General features: G+C 42.4%; 1 protein-coding gene across 1 annotated transcript in view; it reads left to right on the top strand.

Moving 5' to 3' along the window:
* The window catches only part of hipk3b (homeodomain interacting protein kinase 3b), a 38,890-nt gene that overhangs the window by 19,842 nt on the left and 926 nt on the right, over positions 1-18,122 (top strand). Inside the window, exons 3-15 of the mRNA XM_069693640.1 lie at positions 4,641-4,764; positions 9,442-9,561; positions 9,956-10,042; positions 10,536-10,720; positions 10,812-10,965; positions 12,470-12,593; positions 12,705-12,826; positions 12,995-13,119; positions 13,940-14,107; positions 14,210-14,539; positions 14,631-14,777; positions 15,154-15,413; positions 16,711-16,844. Coding sequence (XP_069549741.1) covers positions 4,641-4,764; positions 9,442-9,561; positions 9,956-10,042; positions 10,536-10,720; positions 10,812-10,965; positions 12,470-12,593; positions 12,705-12,826; positions 12,995-13,119; positions 13,940-14,107; positions 14,210-14,539; positions 14,631-14,777; positions 15,154-15,413; positions 16,711-16,844 — 2,080 coding nt within the window. The remainder of the gene's footprint in view (positions 1-4,640; positions 4,765-9,441; positions 9,562-9,955; positions 10,043-10,535; positions 10,721-10,811; positions 10,966-12,469; positions 12,594-12,704; positions 12,827-12,994; positions 13,120-13,939; positions 14,108-14,209; positions 14,540-14,630; positions 14,778-15,153; positions 15,414-16,710; positions 16,845-18,122) is intronic.

Here is an 18,122-nt window from a genome sequence, read left to right as displayed (position 1 = left end):
TTTTTTTTTTAAATGATTTTGCAATCTCAACACCAATATATTCAACAGTCAAATGGGTTCTGTTCCCCAGCAGGACAGTGCCGAGCTAGGAGGCATACTTTGAGGACAGTGTTTGAGGACTGTCTTCTGGATCCCTTCATCCATGTGTTTTGGAGTCTTTCCATGGATCATATTTGTGTTGGTTAGGCCCGTCACAACTTCTCCATAATCGCCTTATGGCAATTATTTGAGCCTACCACAGTCATTTTGCGTAATCGAGAGAAATATCTCCATTCATTTGTATAAAAACGGCTGGATAAAAAAATAAATGTAATTTTTCAATCACTATTGAACCAATTTAAAGGTTTGCATGGCACTCTTTTAATGACATCATCTCATTTTGACTCCTTCTGCTGTGGTTTAAAGGAACTTGACAGGAAAGCAACTAACTTTTCTTGAGTTACTTAATTTCTAATATTCAACCAACGACTATTTGATGAGCGTCTACTGACAATAACGTTGTGGATTTAGTTGCAAAGGCAAACAACACGGTCAATTAATTGCCCTTTTCCATAAGTTGTACCTTGTTTTCTTCAACTATTATTAGGAATATACGATAGTTTTGTCGTACAATAAAAAGACAAACAGTTTGTGTGACAATTAATCATCAACTAAAATTTGATGGACCCCAGTTTGGGTTCTACAAACAAATGTGCCTTAAATTCTTTGTGGATGAGGGACAAACGGTGAAAGAGCAAAAGATGTAGATGGAAGAAGAAGGGCAGTAACAGTTTAAGGTGAAGGAGCAAACAGACCGAGGAGACTTGTTTTTATAGATCAGAGCCTGTCCACGAAGGTGCTGTAAAATCTGGTGGGAACATCTTGCCATTGCTCCACCCTGTTTGGGTTTCATTTAGTCATTTTTTGCTGAATATCATACCTGCAGTGGGGGCAGGTTATACTTGGCACAGTGGTGCCTGTGCTAGGCCTGCTGTTACTGCTGTGCTCAGCATTGTGCATTACAGTTTGTTAGTGATGGTTTCCATTAAAGAAAAGCCGGCAGCCAGTGCAGATTTTGTAGTTCTGTAGTGACCTTACTAAAATCCAATGTTACATCTGAACTGTACCGTGTCTGCTAAATCTATTTAAATACAATCCTTGTTGAAACACATATCCACACGATTTCTAAGTGTATTCAACCCAATGAACTTTTTTCTACGTGTGATAAAAAAAAAAGAAAAGGCGCAGACGTGAACTGGAGATGTTTTAGAAAGAGCATCTGACAATGCTGCTAGCCGACACACAAAGCTCTTTGAAGATGCGTCTGTTTTCCCCTCTGCTGCCTCTGAAGGTGTTTCAGAGAAAACTTGAGGCTCTGTGGAAGTCTTTGAGGCTGCGCGGAGAAAGTGATATGATAGACAACTCAGGTCTCGCTCATAGTCATTCTTTTTCATCCAGTGCAGTCGTAAAAGTCAACAGACCTTTGTCTCGTGACCGAGAAAAACGTGTTCAGTTTCTGCAGCACACTAAAGCCTTAGAAGCAGATTGACTGCAAGCAATAGACTGTAAAAGTATAATGATGTTTTATTGATCTGTTATTGTTTTGCATTGTTGTTATTTTAAATGAGTTTTGGATGAATCACTGCCTGTTTAGGGGTAGTTATGAGGCATCATGTCATTGCCTGGAATAATATTCGTTTTGGCTGCCTGTTACACTCGACACTCCTTCTGCAGTTTATTTCAAATGTGCAAGTGCCGACCAGATGCATTGTGTGTCATCATTTGTCTTTTAGTTTGTGCCTGTTCCTCGACAATCCATTGACGCATCGTCTGTTCCCAACCATTCCTGTTGTGCGACATAAAGTTGGAGTGTGTCGTTCACTTAACAAAAGGCAGGATATCGGTCCATCACTTTGCTTTGTGTTGCACCTGTCCGTTTCTTCTGGGGCTCCTGCACGTGGCAGTGAACAGTCACAAGGCTTCTGCTCCGCTTGCATTCAGCGGCCCCTCAGCATGTACGTCATATCCTCAGAATGGAAAACAGATTTGGTTTCATAGGAGGGCGGTGAGGCTTTGGTTGCATTGATTAGGATGGAGCCGTGCAACCATGGCAACATCCACTTACCCCCCCGAACCCTAAACCAAAGGAGAAAAAACCTGCTGACGTCTATTTTTCTCTCTTTATTTCAGTTTGTGATATTAAATGTTGCACTGCTACTGTGCATACAGCAGGAAAAGGTTAGAGCAAAAGCACGAAAAGAAAACCACACAATGTAACTGTCCTCTGTGTACCCACAAGCACTTCAATCTTTGGTGGGACCTGTAATACACAAATGAGGAGGCGCTTGACAGAAGACGATTCATGAATATTCTGTCCATATTTTTCTTGATCTCTGTCCTCGATTTTTAATTTTTTTTTATTTCTGTGACTACCGAAGCCGAAGGTGATTATTGGCATGATTATTTCAGTTGATTTATTCTTTGGAGAAAGTCCAGGGAGACAGCATGTGATACATCTGTATCACATGCTGTCAGAGATGAAGCGTTACAGCCCTCAGTTAGTCAGTCATGCTGACACATTGTGTTTCACATGAATAAAAACTGCAATAATCCCTATAAATCCAGAATATTCCATTATTTTGTCATAGTGCTCATCATTTGCGTAGAACCTAGTTAGTAGGCCATCTTTTTTTTTTTTTTTAGAACTAGGGAAGGATTGTTAATAAAAGTAGCATGTAGGGCTACGTATAATTGCTCTAATCCATTCAATCGGCAATTGACTAATCAGGTAGGGTGTGATAACAAGTTTTGGTTACAGGGTAGCCTCCAACTACAAGACCCACCCGCTGAGGCTCGGTTGTACTGCTCAAGTTGTACTCATCAGCCTTACAGTATTTCTCTACGTCAGCCTTGTGTCCTGATGAATACAGGAACATGTTGATATGTGGCGTCGATTTCCTCACTCCTCCAGGGAAAACCTTTTCCTTATAAATAGGACATGCCTGTGAGGCTGAAATGGTTGGCATAACTGCCTGGTTGGTCCTCTGATGCTATGTTGGCTACTGCGCCAGCTGTTGCTTGCATTTGTGTTTACCATGTGATGAAATTGTCTAAAACTTAATTTAGCAGGTCTTGTGTTTGCTGTTGCCGTCCATATGTCCCACATGCTTTCAGTCCCATATGGCTCCAAAGACGTCATCGAGAAGTTGTCTGCTGGATCCCTTTAAATACGCTCCGTATGAAAGGGCAGGATTGCCTTAGTTGGTATTTCGAGCTTTGTGGAACAGCAAACTTAGGATGCCGCTAGAACAGGTTGTCTTGACATTGGATCCTCATTCTTTGGATAATTTCAGTGCTCTGCATTGTTTTATGTTAGTAAATGGTTTGTTGAGGAATGTCTTGTGCTGAACGGAAGTGAAATGTATCTCCATTGCTCAAATTTCTCACAAGTGTAATTTCAGAGTTGAGTTATTCTGAGCAATGCTGTCATCTATGCAGGAAATAAGGATGGTTGAAATAAAAATCAGTTGCTGCTGCTGCTACAGTCATAAAGACTATATACAGTTACGTTGAATTGTCTCTCAGTGCTGTTGATGCATCAAATAAGTGATATAAGGAAATGTTTCCAAGTCTTTACACACACCATCAATTTAGCCAGTTCACGGCATCATTACTTTCAGCTTGTCACTCGCAAGATATTATTCTCCAAAGGTTTCTAAAATCCCCATTTAGTATGTAGAGTCTGTGTGCCAGATAGTCCTTGTGTCTTATCGTTTTTAATGAGCTTGGAGGTCAACACGTCGCAGATAGGCTTGAATCAGATGAAAGAGCTCTGAATACTTCATGCTGTCACTGCTTTGTCAAGTGTAATGTCTTTGTGGTGTGTCCTAAACATAAAGTTCTTGACTGTCAGCGTGTCTTACCTATATTGGTGCTGACAGGCCTGCGTCACCACCAGCCGCTCTTTTGACGTGGTCTTAGAGTACTATAAATGAAAGGAAACACTGAGCCAGCAAGTAGGCAAAGATGAAGTGACTGCGCTTCTTATTTTCTATCAGCCTCGAGCTGATACAACAGCCCGTTAAAGCTCTGATCCCAGCCTGGCTGACCTGCTAACCCACTGGCACGGGCTGCTGACGCTTGGCGACTCCTGTCCACGCACAACACTGGCTTACATGTCACTTGGCACTGTTGCACACGTGGCACACAATCCCATCTGAGCAGGCCATCATCAGGAATTCCATGACATTGTTAAAAATGGGTCTTTATTTGCTCAAGATTTCAGCACCAGTTTACAGAGCCATACATAATACATGCAGGGAGGGTGAAGTTGAGGGGGGGCAAAAATTTTTTTATAAGTCCAGTTTTAATGTGAACTATTTGTCCTCTTTTAAAACATGTAAATGTTATTTTTCTTCTGAAAAGTAGAGCATGTCGGTTACTAAAGATTAGTAGTTTTCATTTTATAAAACATTTGTTTATATTCTCATCAGAAATTTTGTGTTACGTGAGTAGTTGAATTTGTGTTCGGAAGTTCTGTGGAACGATGTGCACATTTTTTACTGAGATTTTATTTCCTGCAGTCATACACCACATTTACATACTTTAATATTTAATCTGTTCCTGTATACTAACCGTTGTGTGTGTTTTCTGCTCCACAGGGCTCCAGAGATTATTTTGGGATTGCCGTTTTGTGAAGCCATAGATATGTGGTCGCTCGGCTGCGTGATAGCTGAACTTTTTCTGGGCTGGCCTCTTTACCCCGGGGCCCTGGAGTACGACCAGGTAAACAACCATCTTCGCACCATTCACTTTTTAACAGCCGTTGGCTCTTGCTTCATCATGTTGGGGAGAGGTTCCGTTTCTCCATTCGGCCTGCTATCTTTTCCTTTCAGGTTTTCATGTAACTCATTCAGCATTTTCAATTTCTACTTTCACTCTCTGACACTCAGTCACCCCTCATCTCAACCAAGAAACTGTTTTCTTACTGGGCCTTTCCTCTATTTATGTTTTACCCTGGCACCTCTTCCACCTTCAGTCATTCCACTACTATTTCCCTCCCACCTCATCCTACATGGTCCACGAGGCTGTCTTCTCTGTCCCTCTTGTCCTCTTTGTTTTTCTGTTCTATTTTCAATTATCCCCGAAACTTTTCAATCATGGCAACCCTCAGAGGAGTCAGTTCTGTGGGTTTGTTTTTGAGTTTACATGCAATCCAGCTCTATATTACAGACTGGCCTTCAGGTTACTCACTGTTTGAAATTTGTATAATATGTAATCCACTGCTGGTTTTCTTTGAACGGTCAAATGCAGAAAGGAACCTTCATCGACAGAATTTAGGGCGGATGGCTTGAAGCAGGAACAAGGAGGCACCACTGTCACTGTGTATACAGTTAAAAAAAAGAAGTAATCTGTGTGAGGTCTAATGCTTTTTTTAAGGGTACAAAATGATTTTCTGACATCATGCATATGAGGGAGAGGAAACTTGTGAGGTTTGGGGAAAGAAAAACCTCTCTGCATAATTACACACTGAAAGATAGATAGTGACGGATTGTTTGAGTGAAGAAAAAGACAGAGGGCTCAAGGGACTTACAGTAAAATAAATTAGTGCGGTATGTACTGATTTCTTGGTGACGTAGCGACCCTGAGGATTATATCAGCTGGTGTCTGTGACAGTGAGCAGAGAGGCATATTCTTGTGATTGATGGTATGTCTATTAAAAGCTGTTGGATGCCTGCCCCTCCCAGTGGAGCCCTGACAGTGTCTTCCCAGGACTAGACTGATCTGGGCTTATGTTGAGCGGCTTTCCTGTGCCCCGGAGCCCCATCTACTCAAAGCCTGCCAACAGAGCCTCAGTCAGATCCTTCTCTGTCCCATGCAGCACCCTACATTACAGCACTCAGCACTGCCACACGCTGAACTCATACCAAGGTATTTTTATGCCCTGGCATCATTTTTCCCTCTCCACAAGACTGAGACAGGAGAGATAACTCAACACCTCCGAAAGAGATTTGACTTGAGCGCAGCAGCACCAGTCTAAATATGATTAATCTGTTTTTGTAGGAGCCAGTCAGCATGTCGCCAAGCTTCTTTAGAGAAGTCTGGGGGGAACCTTCCTCAATTTAGTACGGGACTGCTTGGAGTTGATGAGGTGATGAGGGCAAGGGAGCTATACGTTGGCATAGATAGGACAATGAAACAGGTGGAACGGAAACTGTGGAATGTAGTTGTATCAGATGGAGATCAGAGCCCACTGTATGTAAATGTGTGACTGAATTTGAATCCAAATACAGTGCCAACAATGGTGGTGGATTGTGGCAGAAGATACAAGTATTTTAATGGAGAGAAAGTGGTTTAGAAGAATTTAGTGCTTTAGATTTAAGCTTGTTTGATCTTGTACTAATCATATAAAGTACCCGCAGTGGATTTTAAGTTCTGGATGTTCTCTGTGATGACTGGTTTACCATCCCTGGCCTTGCCCCCATGCTTCTGAGAAATAGTTTGAGTCCCTATGTTTTTTTGACAGGAGCTGTTATGTGGGGTGGGGTGTCATGGCACAATTCAATCATGGCTGCCTTTGCCAAGCCTGCCCACTCACACAACGGGTTCCTCGTTTTGTTATTGAGTTGTCCAAAGAAAGCACAAAAGTTCTTTCAACTAAATCAGCATCAGTCAGTCTGTGCATCTCCTGTTTCCCATTGTCAACTTCACCTTGAGCAGGAAAATGTGGTTTAAAATCCCATTCAATTACCTTTATACGTCTTAATGACTAATCTATCTAACTACCATCTTTTTTTATTCAAACATTTGATGACAAGGTTGTCTAGATTCCAAAATAAAATGTAGCTACTTCACCTTATCAAAGAAAAAGTTTATTTTTCTAGCATCAATGCCAAGAGTTTTAATATACTTTTAGACCAGTGTCCATTGGCTTCTACTAATGAAACAAAGTAAGTTTGAATGGTTAAAGACATGAATAATCCTAAATTGGCTCTCTCTTTGCCATCTGGTCAGGCAGAGGTCACAGGTTGATTTGATTTTATCAGCAGTATAAGCCGCTGCCACCCCGTCTTCCCCCTTTTCTTCTTATCTTTCTGCATAGGGTCTTGTTCCACCCCACACTGCATGTTGTATTTATAACTCTGGCTCCTCCTCCCCTCTTGCCCCCCTGTCTCTCCTTACCTCCTCCCCTATTCACACCATCTTTTACTTCATTAGTACATGAGGCTGCTCTTGTCTTTGATGTGACAAACCTCACGATTTGGTCAGCAGCTCTTTATTAGCGGCTATACTTAGCCCAGATTGTACAGCAGAGTGTACACGCGTTATACATTTGCTTTTGTCGTCGTTTCTTACTCTTTTAATAATGCACCCTAAAATAACCATAAAATACGACGCGGTGACTTAAGACCAGGTTATTGTTGGTCATTTGCTTTCGCTGCCTCAATATAGCAATGCGCCAACAATGCGCCTAACCACACCTCACTTAAAGACCAACACAGCCTGGGGCGCACATATGGGCACAAGTACATTTGCTATTTAAACATCGTGGGCGCTGGAGGGGAAAATGACAACTGCGTCAGTCTGAAACGAGTACAGACACCTGTGTTGCGCTTGATGCCACTTTGCACCAGATTTAGATAGAGGCTTCTTTCTTTTACTTTCTAAGGCACTGGGGGAACAGTGCAACCATGGCAGTCAGTGCACACAGTTCCATAGAGAAAGTAAAGTGTGCTTGATGAAATATTTTGTGGGCTCTCAGCTTAGATGGCAACCCTGAGGATCTGTAAGAAGAGGGGGATGTTGGCAGGGTCAGTGAAAGCAAAAACAAGTTTTTGGTTAGTGACGTCAAGGCTGTACAGACAATTTTCCTGTTTGTAAGCTAGTACACATTGTACCTCGATGTCACAAATGTGAAAGAGATTGGTTGTACACCAGGCAGATAGGAGGGTGTGGGCGCGTGATTCTAGACTGAGATGCACTTGTGTTTATTATGTTGAGGAATAGCATTGAAAGGCATCTTTTATAGTGCGTGCTGTTATCTGGACTGTCATAAAATAAAGGCCGCCTGTGCTTCCTGTCTGCTCTGCAGCAGGCCCAGGCTCGCTAGATCGTTGTTTTGTGAAGATGTGGCTTTGCACCAGTGATCTCACTGGTTTGCGAGCTCTTTGCAGAGACACGCCTTCCAGGAAAAATAAGGGTTTTCCCGTCACAAGAATTTTCCCACCCACACACATTGGCGTTGTATTTTGTGGCTGTTGCTGTTTATAAGATGTTTTGTAGCTACAGTACACATACTGTGTGTTACGGACATGACAGGGGGGGAATTTCAGCAGTGGACTTTTGGGGTAAAGTTAATTGGAATTGACGGTTTCAGTAATCCTTGGTTATGTGAAATGAAATGGAAAATAAGAGAATTGAGAGAGATGGGTTGATGTAGCTACATTAGCCTGTGTTGGCGACAGACTACAAGGAGGAGCAGTTTCTAAAGGGACAGGGAAATGGACAGTGACACAATGTCTTGTATAACAGACATCCACTATCCCATCAAAATCTCGAAACAAATGAGATTACATTCATCATGCACGCCATCAGAATCCCAGCGAATGCATTCCTTTATTATGACCTCATATGTAGCCAACAGGAACAAACTGATATAAGCTAGCGCTCAAGGGGTTTAGTGTTAGTATGCTCTTCTATTAAATACTGAATCAATATTTGTAATGACTTCATCTTCATCGTCCTCCCTGCGTGACCCAGTCTGTCTATTTGCTCTCTCTTTGCTTCTTAGCCGCGCTGAATCTCTAATGATTGTTGTTCTTTACACTTGGGTGTGATTGACGTCAGCCAGGCTTCTCATCGCTCTCCTCTCATAAACCTGTGTCTGACATGTTCGCCCCAGAGCATCTGACTGACGAGCGTCATTGCCTAGGAAAGCCTGTGGCATTGAGAGGCCTGTTATCAGAGTTTACATGCGAAGACCCTGACATCTTTCAGAGCTCATCAACACAAGCTACACTCGGTACGGGGGGGGAACTTACTTGGGTCTAGACATGTCAGGAATGTGCCATCTTCAAGGCCTCTGCAGCTGTTCCCACCATGCACGCATCCACACAGAAACTCTGAAGGAGCTTGGCAGTGTGATGTCACTGTGAATGACCTTGTAGATTATCGTTGGTACATAAAAGTGCTGCAGCGATATGTTAGTTTTGGAGGGAGCGTTAATGATGGAGAAAGTCCAGACACCAGTGAAAAAAACATTTGTCATTGAGCTGACGTTTATAATGAAGATACAATTTAATACAAAACACCGTTTGTCAACATTTTTTATTTCACATCAAACCAATGGCAGTTCCCTTTTCTTTTCTTTTAAAATTTTTTTTTTTTTTTACAAGCTACAAGAGGCATTTCATTTGTTCATGTTCTCATTTCTTGTCCCCTTTCTTTCCTTATGTCCAACAGATTCGCTACATTTCTCAGACCCAGGGTTTGCCAGGAGAACATTTACTGAACGCGGGGACAAAGACAGCACGGTTCTTTTGCAAAGAGTCTGACTCACCTTATGCAGCATGGAGACTAAAGGTGAGGAATATTTACACACCCCAGAAATATATCGAATTATAACAGCTAATCCCTACTTTTATTGTGCTTAAAGCTAAAGGTGGATATCATAGGCTCTACCAGCTCGAACTCAGCAAATATTTTCTTCAACTTCTATGGGCAAACAGTGATTTTGGTTCCTAATAAAGTGTGATGGCTGTCCTGAAGTAAACTGAAACCTGCAGTTTGAAATTCGCTTCAGGAAAGCCATCACGCCAACCGGTTGAGGCAGATGGGCGCCCACCTCTGAGCGTGCTTCTGTCTGTTTATAGGAATGTACCTATTTAAGCTATTTAAATCACGAGTGCAACAACTGCTCTAAAAAAAATTCAGAGCTCACGTCCTCACTAAAACAAATTGTTTTCTTGTTCTGAAGTCAACAGATGAGCATGAGACGGAAACCGGAATGAAATCAAAGGAAGCAAGGAAGTACATCTTCAGCTGTTTGGATGACATAGTGCACGTATGTTGAGCTGCTTGGACCACAATGTACTCAAGAGGACTTCAGAGGAAGTTCAACATCAAATGTTTAGAGGTTGTAGGTTGCTAGGTCTTTAGCAGGGGAAGTACAGCCACAGCTCTATGAAGAGAATAGAGCATATACATGTCATTACTGTGAAAGAAAAGATCTCAGATTAACTTCCACCCAGATAAATGTCAAACTTGTATAGAAAACAATTTAGGTTCAGGTTTCACTTACTCAAAACAGACCAGAGGTGGAAATTCCCACAGTGACTATCAAGGCTTGTTAAGATATGCAAGTCAGAGGAGATTCTTGTGAATTCATGTTCGTGACTACTGGTTTATCATTCTTGGGAAATGCCTGTTGTATTAAAAAGCCCTTGTTTTATCTTCCACAGAGTATATTCTAATGTAGGATTTCTCATTATTTGTATGTGACTATGTTGATGAAGAGTTATGTTCACAAGTCGTCATTACGAATGTTTGTATTCCAGGTGAACTTGATGATGAACCTGGAAGGTAGTGACTTGCTGGCGGAGAAGGCCGACCGCCGGGAGTTTGTGAGCTTGCTGAGGAAGATGTTGTTAATTGATGCAGAAGAGAGGATTGCCCCTGCCGAAGCGCTCAGCCACCCCTTTGTGACAATGCAACACCTGCTTGACTTCCCCCATAGCAACCAGTGAGTCAACTTTGCTTCACATTGTCAGACACTTTGTCATTTTGACCTTCCCATATAACTAGAACTCTCCATTTCACTCCTCTGTCTGTAGTGTGAAGTCATGTTTCCACATCATGGATGTTTGCTGGACTCGTCCTGGTGCGTATGAGACCGCCAACCGAAATAACGGTCCTTTCGTCCGACCTGTAACTACAACTGCCTCAGCCAACCACCCGTTCAGCAAGATGACTGCTGTCCATGCTCAAGTATGTTGTTTATTGTGCATTTGTGCATCAAAGTTTTTGTTTTTGTTTTTAAAATACCAACGAACATGAATTATTACATTAGGCAATTAAAACATTTCAAAACTGAGAAACCAAAAACCAAGAAGAATATGTTTTTATGAGTATCTTTGTTTCCGGTTTCCGAAATTGGAAATGTAAGATATTAGAATATCTGAGTGATGGTATAATCATGGATGGTTATTGACATACAAAGTCTAGTTCTGTTCTTGTGCTCCTGTGAAGACTGATCACGAAGACAATTTCCTTTCTTTTATTGCCTTTTTGTATGCCGACTTGCCCGTCTTATTGCGTCCTATCACCGCTGTCATGGCAACAAAATCACGTCATGTTTCTGAGGTCATGGCAACAGTGCAAATCAGTGTTGTTGCCGAGGAGAAAAGAGGAGCTGACCCTTTTTTTGGCTTCGGATCTTTATAATGCAAAACATCTCAAAGTTTGTTCAAAAGCCATTATGCTGCGGATGAAACATGAAATAAAAAGAGACCAATCGTGACATAGTACTCAGAACACAATGCCATGGTGAGCACATATGTGCTCATCATTACAAATAAAAGAATATTATTAGGAGTCCTTCTCATTCTATTCAGAATTGAAGGCTGAGGAAAGAATACCTGATCACGTGTGTTGCACAGTAACAACAACGCTTGACTATTATTTCTGTTATGTTTCCGGAACAGTAAAAAAAAAATAAGAAAGGCAAATCGTTCTCACTGAAGACTTTTAAAGGAAAATGCGTCATTTTTGAGTTATGCCCGTTTGAAAGGCTGCTTTGTGTGTACTATCATGTGTATGGGGGCTGGGACACATGCAGGAGCTGTAGCGGAACAATATAGCTCTAGTTCTTGTTATCCAATAAATGTGATTATACCCAGGCACGAGAGCAGCATGAGTAGTGAAGCAAAGGCACATGCTCGACTGCTTAGCCCTCAGGCATGTCTCAAAGTGTAAGTTCAACATTGTTTGACAACCCTTTAATGATCCCACTTTAAGAACAAACGTAACCTTGGTGCGCCTAGATAAAGTGGTCTAACAAAGATGGTTATCAGCTGCCGATTTGTCAGTCAGTTCATGAGGGTGTTCATATAAAAAGGTGTCTAAACATACGCCAGTGTCAACAGCTTAAGAGTAGAACTGGAACCCTTTAAGCACTGTCTTTTAATTTTTCCAGGGATCTTATTAGCAAGTGGGCCTTGAATATGTTTTGATTCAACCTCCTGAACTTGGAGATCTAGGTGATCTACCACCAGTGAGCCATTGTCTTTTGAAGGATAAGTCAAGGTTATGCCTAAAGTTAACTGATTAACCTACTGATCCCTCAGTACAAGACAGGATCCTGGGCTCAGTCTGACTGAAAAACAAACTGCTGTTGACAGAGATGTCGCCATCTACTGGCTCTTTATTGCTATTATTATAATTATTTTAATGCATCAGAAAAGTCCAGTCATGACCCTTTTTCCTTTTCTAGGGGTTAGCTCCATCAGCGTCTTCAGTGATGCATCCTGGCATACCGCTGCAGACAGGAAGTGGTCAGTTTGGATGCAATGAGTCATTTCAGCAGGCACTCATCCTATGTCCCCCGACCATTCAAGGTAGGACATGTGAATCTTTATTTCACTCATTTATCATTTTTTCCGGTGGTTATAATAAATAGCTTGAAGTCCGATGTTTTTGTTTTGTTCTTGTGTCCTTTACTCTTTCAGGTATCCCCACCAACACAGCTAAACCAGCAGGCTACTCTGTTCGAATGGAGGCTTCTGTACCTCTGGTCACCCAAGCACCCTCAATCCAGCCCATACAAATCAGACCTGGAGTCATCACACAGGTAAGGGTGTAGCAAGGATAGGAGATGGCAATAGAAGTCAGAGAATATAGGGTTAAGTACATGTAGATCGGGTAAATGATTTGAGTTTGATGTACAAGCTGATAAAAGCATCACTGAGCGGGAAATACTGCAATGATGAAACTGCTTTGCTTCTTTACACTTCAACAGGCGTGGTCGAGCCGAGCACAGCAGATCTTGGTGCCCACTTGGCAGCAGATGACTTCGGTGCCCCCACCACCGACCACTTTGTCATCTGATGCTGTGGCGGGCTCACAGAGATTGGGTGACTGGGGGTAAGAAATTTGTCTATTTTAGGAGGTTACAGCACAACATATTTTTAATGCATCATCTATACCCTTTCGTGATATACGTGTTAACCATTTCCACCCTCGAGATGTATTTACTTGGGACCAAGGAGTGTTGGTTATTACAATCCAATGCCATTTTTTAAAGGTTGATTCACAGAAGAGGCCACCTGGTTTGACCGTGACCAAAATACATTAAGAATTTGATGTGCTTCACTTTGGTTGCATCAGATTTGGTCCACTTGCAGCTGAGAATTTTTAGAACACTTTCAGTGGCATCATTGTTTACTGAAGCATTGCTACACAGCTGTTAGTCTACTTTCTTCTTTTTTTTAAATTACCATTTTGATTAAGTGGACGTTAAATGTCAATGTTTGCTAGATTTCTAACGATATCAGTCTGGCCTGGTTATGAGGACAGAGAGGCTTATTGCATTTTAGCATTCTCTGAAGTGTCTCTTATTATGCACAGGACCCAAGGTTCTTCATTTGGCCATACAGTTGTGGAACTCTTTCTAACTGAAATTAGAGATGTTCTTTTCAGGTGGAAGTTCCCAAATATAGTCCAGGGTTTCAATGGGTTAATGGATTTAATATAAAGTAATATATATAAAACAATATCTATTGTTACTTTGTTAGCTGTAGTTGCTATGCGTTAGAAACGGCTGCACTGCTCTGATGCAGCATGCTTGCTCACCTGAATGTTAATGATCGATGAGTCATACGTGTCCTTTGACTGAGACCGTTTACTCAGTAATGGTGCGAAAGGCTTTTGGCTAAATTTGCAATGTTCGGTTTTTGTATTGCAGGAAAGTGCGTCCCCATGGTAACCATTACAGCTCCATGATTGCACACCCTCAGCCATTCTTAACCAACCAAATGACCATGTCCACCCACCAGCCAATCAACATAGGCATTGCACATGTGGTGTGGCCACAGCCGGCTGCCAACAAAAGGGCCAAGCCTTGTGTGAACAGGTATGAACATTTTTTTTTCTCCCCTTTATGAAACTAAGACACCTAGACATGTACTAAAAAGTGTTTTCCTCTATTTTCTGAATGCTATATTCTCTATTGTAGGGGCAGCAACGTCACCCAAAACACAAACATCCAAAATTTAGCATGTCAGTCCCCAAAGATGGCCGATACAGCAAGGAATGTGGATGAGGTGGAGGAGGAAGCCAGATGTCCAGAGGAAGGGCACACTGTAGGACAGGAGCAAGGAACAGAGCAGGTGGAGGAGGAGGACGATGAGAACTGCTGTAAAGTGGAGCCAGACTGTGAGGAGCTTTCAGTTTCGCACGAGCAGCGGCAGGCCATGGTGATCTCCGACCTAGCGAGCCCGACTGTTAGTGTCATCAGTATCAGCAGCGACGAGGAGGAGGGTGCACAAAGACACGCAATGGGGGAGTGAGTATCGGCCATCGGACTCCTTTCTTATAGTTATCTAAATCGGTTGTAGAAATTGCACGTCTCATTTTCTATGTCTCTCTGCACACAGGTGTAAGGGCAGTGCAGACTGTGAGGCGTGTCAGAGCACCGTCAGTATGGAGAGAGTCTGTTCTCTCAGCAGCCCAGACAGCACGCTCAGCACCAGCTCTTCAGCCTCAGCCCAGTCCAGCGCCTCACCTTGCAAACACCCCAACAGGTAAAGTTAAGGCGGTGGATTTAGATTGTGATACAGACAGGTTATCTGCAGGTTTGAAGTCTTAAAATGCATCTAATTCAGTTCCATTAAAAACTCCTTAAAAAAAATGACATTTCTAAAAGTCTTGTGTATAACATGCTGTTTTCTTCCTTTTGCCCGTTCATCACTTCAAAACGCAGACATGTCTTTTACTATCATCATACTAATAACTTTCACTTTGGGGGTATTAAGTTCCATTTTTGGTTTAAAAAAAAAAAAAGAAAAAAAGTCCTATGGTAGTATATTTTAGTAAACTCTGCAGAAACCCAGACATGTGTTTGCCAGGATCCGGCCTGAGTTTAAACGCTGTAAAGTCTTACCGGTTGTCCTCTTGCAGCATGTCAGACGACGAACAGGAGAGCGGCTGTGACACAGTGGACTGCTCGCCTGCCTCTCACGCCTCTGGCCATAGCAACAGTCCCTTCACAGAGCGGCGCTACATCGCCGACAGCAACAGGAACTGTGAGCCCCGCGTCGCGTGCGTCGCCCCAGAGACTGAGCCCAGCAAGCCGACTGTTCGCACTGTTGTGGTGCCTCCGATGCGGGTGCAGAACAACAACAACAACCCTACTGTCAGTGAAACATTGGGCAACACAGGTAAAACTGGACACATGATCCACTGGTAACACAAATACATTCAATATGTCTGACTTTGAGTTCACCTAATAATGAGCATTATGAGGTCAAATTATTAGGTGTCATTCCCACAGACTGAATTTTTTTTGTATTTACTGTGTTCTTAAAACTGCTGGAAGTAACATTGGCCAGTAGAGTATTAGACCCGGGTTACCTCCTAATCCTAATCATAGTTCCGTAGCTGGATGCCTTTTCTTCCTCATGCTCATGTCTGAGGTGCACTCTGATGGGCTTATCCACTCAGACAACTACCAAGTGCATGAGTGGGCCATGCTAGATCAGAGGTCTAGTCACCACTGCTGCTGTCTGCTCCACAGGTCACATAGCCTGGGATTATGCTGTTTTAGTAGACCACAGAGGTTCTCACAGGTGATTATGGGTTACCTGCCCTGACGTATCTGCTCTGATCTCTGGAGTGGATATTTGTGTGCTGTCAACACTTCTTACCTTGGCTCCAGGCTGACTCGGAGAGCTGCTGTATCTGTGTGGATGTGCCTTTCTTAAAGCTACATAAGGCATGCATACTTGCCCCAAAATGTTTAATGCCCTGAATAAAATATTCAAAACATATACCAACCAGAAAACAAATTTTGGCTGCTCTAATCCGGTTATTTGTTTGAAGAATATTTTTCACAGGTGTTAAACTGGAGTTATGCATGCTATATATATATATATATATATACATATATACATATATAGACGTTACAACAGCTGTGGTCAGTGGAACATCGGGCGACAGCGTCCATTTAAGAGCTACCTTTTTAAAGGTCTTTCAGAGTGGAGGATTCAACTGTGAATCCTCAGAGAAAATCATACACTCACATTGTTTTACATGTCGAAGGCATATCCCTCCCCAACCTTCCTATATTGCAAACATCCTATTCTAGTGCTGCCAAGGTGTATTTATAGTACATGGTCTGACCCCAGCTATAAGCTCGATGAACAAGCTTATTTACAACCCCTCCTCCCCAAAATGTAACTATTTATAACCAACTGGATCAGAGGACAGATAGCACTATGTTTAAAGGTTTGAACTGATCAAACACTGCTCAGATCACTGATAAGCCTGCAGAGCCTCCTGCCACCAATGTTGCCATTTCCGTGGTTGTACTTGGATACAGTTGCTGGCTCAGTCTTGTTTGCCTGTTGTTTATATGCTGATATTGATAGCGGGACACCAAGTTGTCTGTGCTTACATATTCCGTATCCATCTCTTTGTGTGTGTTGTCCTCCCTCTTTACATGACCTCCTCCCTCAGTCTTGGAGTCTTCATGCCACGCCAAAGGGCGAGGCATTCCTGGGCGACAACATCACCACTGCACTCCCCTCCTCAACAGGCCGCAGAAACTCGCCCCTGCATTCCAGCAACAGCAGCCTATTGGCTTTGGGCAGGTGAGCACATGCAGTCACATTTGTGTATCACACACATAGGGCCTGGTTTACTAAGATCTCAAATAAAAGGTACTAAATTGCGTGCGGGACACATTCGGGACCTGAATAACGGGACTGGTGGGATATACAAGCAGAGATACGCTGGAACGACCCAGAGGCAGGACAATGCTGAGTCCTAAGAAGTTTTGACATTGCTGGTATTTCGTGGCTCCTACATGTTATTGGCTGTCAATCATCATTCAGTTCAGTCATCGCTGGACAAACGACATAATGTCTGAATAATGTTTCCCTCTGACACCTCCAAAATGTTTAACGGGTGTAAAACCACGTTCTCTATGTATTATTTAGTTTCCTGCGTCTCCTTCTCACCACGATGAGAGCAGCCGTCTCTCCTGATTTGTGCATCTGATTAATACCTTCAGTCGTACTAAAATACACAACAATCACTTCTCCTGTTTCTACTTCCAGGTTTAGTAAATATCGGTGCGGGTGCTAAATTGTTCTATTTGCGTGTTCCCTCCCAGATTTTTGCATCTTCAAGCAGAAACGGACAATATTACATACGCATGCAGGCAAACACGCAAAATGGACACCGCGCGTTAAATCGCACATTTGAAAGACGCAATCCTCGCTGCATGTCGTTGGTAAATTTGCTTGGATATTTTTTTTTTTGCGGGCGGTGTGGAGTTTGCACGTGATTTTACACACGCAGAACTTTAGTAAATCAGGCCCATAATGTTTTGTCACCGTTTATTTTCAAGCAGAATTTACAGTGGAATCATTTGTGTGGCCCGAGACAATTTCTGTTTTCAAGAGAAGTAATGAGGATTCACTGAGAACACTACTCTCATGATTTAGACATAACAAACTCATGATCTTGAGAAAGCTGAATTTATTATATTTTCACAAGATGATCGAACACAAGTATTAAAGCACTCTCATTAACACAAGACCTGGGTTTAGTTCCAGGCAGACGTTAATACTGGTTTTAAGAACGCATATTTAAAACAATTGCTTGTGTTTGCTTGTGGGACGTCCTATTTTATAACATTGTCTACATTTATTCCTTATTTTGAATATAAATCAGCAAAGAAGTTGGCGAATCCTATCGGACAGCAGCAGAACATTTGAATAGTAGAAATTTCCTTTTCGCGTCAGAGCAGCAGCCTTGAGCACTCGTACTGTAAAGATGGAACATAATAGCTAACAGCTTCAACAGCTGCTCTCCAAATTACTCGCAGTTAGTGGATGTAAATTTCCTGCGGTGATTACAGTCGA

Source organism: Brachyistius frenatus, unplaced genomic scaffold (assembly GCF_029030835.1).
Source record: "Brachyistius frenatus isolate BFR_SWC_R1_liver_20210118 unplaced genomic scaffold, ASM2903083v1 Contig_15, whole genome shotgun sequence".
Taxonomy (NCBI): Eukaryota; Metazoa; Chordata; class Actinopteri; family Embiotocidae; genus Brachyistius; species Brachyistius frenatus.
This window is presented reverse-complemented; position numbering and strand designations above follow the sequence as displayed.